Genomic DNA, 3,505 nt, shown 5'->3' on the forward strand with positions numbered 1-3,505 from the left:
TTTAATCTCTATCTCTCTCACTCTGTGTGTGTGTCTGGCTATCTCACTCAATCTCTCTCTGTATCTCTCTTGCAGCTGGGAGAGGGAAGAAGAGGGAGGAAGTGTTTACTCATGACTGTACCTCAGCGTTTAATCTCTATCTGTCTTTCCTTCTCTCTCTCCTGCAGCGTTATCGAAGGCTCAGCGTAACTTCTCCAGCACGCTGATGAGATTCAAGTTCGAATGCATCGGCAACACACAGACAGACGATGAAGTTGTGATAGGTACGTTCGCATCGTGTTGGTCCTCTCTCGCTGTCTGTCTCCTTCTCCTGGTGCTGCTGCTAGTTTCCCCTGCCCACCACCTCCTCCTGCCTCCTGCCAGTCTCCCCTGCCCACCTCTCCCGTCCCCCGTCCACCTCTTCCACTAGTCCTCCGTCTGCCTCCTCCCCTAGCCTCCTCCACGGGCCTCCACACACCTCCTCCACCAACCTCCTCCCCCCACCTCCACACACCTCTTCCACTATCCTCGTCCTCCCCCACCTCCACTCGCCTCCTCCACCATCCTCCTCCTTCCACCTCCTCCACGGCCTCCTCCATCCTCCTCCTCCTTCCACCTACTCCACGCACCTCCTCGGGCCTCCTCCACCATCCTCCTCCACCATCCACCTCCTCCACGCGCCTCCACCACCAGCCTCCTCCCCCCACCTCCACTCGCCTCCTCCACCATCCTCCCGCATCCCGCCTCCACTTTTCAATGACATACATGTACGTAGAAGACGAACCTCATTGGCTACCTAGGTACGCTTGACGGCTGCTGTGAAAGATTGACGCTCGTACTGTCACTGTAGCATGCAACATATATTTATATATATATTATATATACATCCGGACATGTTAGTGTGTGGCACCGCCTCTGTATGGGAGCAAGACGGGAAACCCTAGCTGACCGACTATTTGTTTGTTTTGATGTCTAAGTGGATTTACAACGACACCTTATACCGAATGTGTGGGCCCCCACCGGGTAGATCCAAGGCGCTCTCTGGGTAAACTAGTAGCTGGAGGGAGGGGTGGATCACCCCACTGTGTTTACAAACACGTCTTGTCTGGTCTCGTCACCCCCCCCCCCACAGCTGCCTGTGTGTGCGTGCGTGCGTGCGTGTGTGCGTGTGTGTGTCTGTGAGTGCGTGCATATATGCGTGTGCGTGTATGTGCGTACGCGCGTGTGTGGTTCAGACTGTGGTTTGCGGCAGTGAATGAGCCCACTCACTCACTCACTCACTCACTCACCCACTCACTCACTCACTCACTCGAGGCAGTAACCCCACGCTGTTCTTTCTTTCTATCGCAGCTGCATCTCTGAAGGAGTTTGGCAAACTCATATCGGCAATCGAGGACGAGAGAGATCGCATGGTACGTATAATTTTTTACATCAATCGAATAACCTATGATCGTAGCACGTCTGAGACTGAGAGTTTTAACCGTTAGCACTACAGTAGTTCAACGGGTGCTTGCATCGCGCGTTTTTCGACAAGTTTTAATTGGGAATTGATTGCGATTTAATTAACGATTTTAGTTTACGGTTATTCGGCAATGCAGTGGCACCAGTATACGGCGGTGTTGTCTGTGATGTTGCAAGAAAAACTTAACCGAAGTGTACTTATAATTATGTGTATATAGGAAATGCGAACTTGGGGAGCACAGTTCGAATGTTGGGATCGGGGGGGGGGGGGAAGCATATATATATACATGAATACAATACGTACATACAGTACGTACAAAGCGTACATACATGTTCATAATTTTCCCTATAACCAGCAAAGGACTTCTTATAAAATCATTTGGGGGAGCATGAAACGTGCTTTTTACTGATGCGCAAAAATTCGTCGTTTCCTGACCTTCAATTGTAGTCTAAGCATTGATTTCTTTCCTTTTTAAGGAAATGAGCTAAAGACTACTCAAAGGGGGTTTTAATGACATTGAATTTGGAAGTCCACTTAAAATTAAATGTGGAATTAAAAATCAAAAATCAAAGAGTTTTAAGAGTTACTTAAATTGGCGAGCAATTTGCCATTAGCGTATTAGTTTCTTTTGCTTCGTCAATGGCTTGTTCAGAGGGTGGCATGCAGGGGAAGAAAGGAGCGGGTTTGTTTGGAAAGAGAAGCTCAGGGAAAATGTGAAGGGGGGGGGGGTCAATAAAGTAAATCATAAATGTAAAGTGTGTGTGCAAGTTTAGGTTCAGCTTGCGTGGGAGCACGCAGTGAATGCAGTCGGGAAGAGAAGGATGATGCCCGAATTCGAATACGAATTCAAAAGCATTTAGTTCCAGTAAAACCTAGTTGCTTGTATATGTACAATAAAACGTTAGTAGTAAATACTGATTTTAAAAAGGAAGAATGAATTTGCTACATCAGTTTCTACGTTTGCCGCTGCAAGATCGGGTGCTATGAGCACAGAAAGGGAGGTGAGAAGAGAGGGGGGGGGGAGGTGCGTCCTTCTCATCCCTGAATCCCTGAAGCCATTATGTGAGGGGAGCAGAAACTTGTTCTTTGGTAGCTGCTTCTGCTGCTGCTGCTCCTCCTTCTGCTGCTTCTGCTGCTTCTGCTGCTGCTGTTGCGGGTGGTGGTGGTGCTGCTGCTGCTGCTGTTGCGGGTGGTGCTGCTGCGGGTGGTGGTGGTGCTGCTGCTGCTGCTGCTGCTGCGGGTGGTGATGCTGCTGCTGCTGCTGCTGTGCGGGTGTGATGCTGCTGCTGCTGCTGCTGGTGCGGTGTGCTGCTGCTGCTGCTGCTGGGCTCACTCTGTGTGTGTGTCTGGCTATCTCACTCAATCTCTCTCTGTATCTCTCTTGCAGCTGGGAGAGGGAAGAAGAAGGAGGAAGTATTTACTCATGACTGTACCTCAGCGTTTAATCTCTATCTCTCTCACTCTGTGTGTGTGTCTGGCTATCTCACTCAATCTCTCTCTGTATCTCTCTTGCAGCTGGGAGAGGGAAGAAGAGGGAGGAAGTGTTTACTCATGACTGTACCTCAGCGTTTAATCTCTATCTGTCTTTCCTTCTCTCTCTCCTGCAGCGTTATCGAAGGCTCAGCGTAACTTCTCCAGCACGCTGATGAGATTCAAGTTCGAATGCATCGGCAACACACAGACAGACGATGAAGTTGTGATAGGTACGTTCGCATCGTGTTGGTCCTCTCTCGCTGTCTGTCTCCTTCTCCTGGTGCTGCTGCTAGTTTCCCCTGCCCACCACCTCCTCCTGCCTCCTGCCAGTCTCCCCTGCCCACCTCTCCCGTCCCCCCGTCCACCTCTTCCACTAGTCCTCCGTCTGCCTCCTCCCCTAGCCTCCTCCACGGGCCTCCACACACCTCCTCCACCAACCTCCTCCCCCCACCTCCACACACCTCTTCCACTATCCTCGTCCTCCCCCCACCTCCACTCGCCTCCTCCACCATCCTCCTCCTTCCACCTCCTCCACGGGCCTCCACCATCCTCCTCCTCCTTCCACCTACTCCACGCACCTCCTCCACCATC

The 3,505-nt window shown here is 51.1% G+C and overlaps 1 protein-coding gene across 1 annotated transcript in view; it reads left to right on the forward strand.

Annotated features, from left to right (window-relative positions):
• The window catches only part of LOC106818774 (rho GTPase-activating protein 26-like), a gene marked incomplete at its 3' end in the record, with an annotated part of 7,081 nt that extends 5,690 nt beyond the window's left edge, over nucleotides 1–1,391 (forward strand). Inside the window, 2 exon segments of the mRNA XM_014823450.1 lie at nucleotides 168–263; nucleotides 1,330–1,391. Coding sequence (XP_014678936.1) covers nucleotides 168–263; nucleotides 1,330–1,391 — 158 coding nt within the window.
• Between the last annotated feature and the right edge of the window lie 2,114 nt (nucleotides 1,392–3,505).

The sequence above is a fragment of the Priapulus caudatus genome, unplaced genomic scaffold (assembly GCF_000485595.1).
Source record: "Priapulus caudatus unplaced genomic scaffold, Priapulus_caudatus-5.0.1 Scaffold2513, whole genome shotgun sequence".
NCBI classification, from domain to species: Eukaryota; Metazoa; Priapulida; class Priapulimorpha; order Priapulimorphida; family Priapulidae; genus Priapulus; species Priapulus caudatus.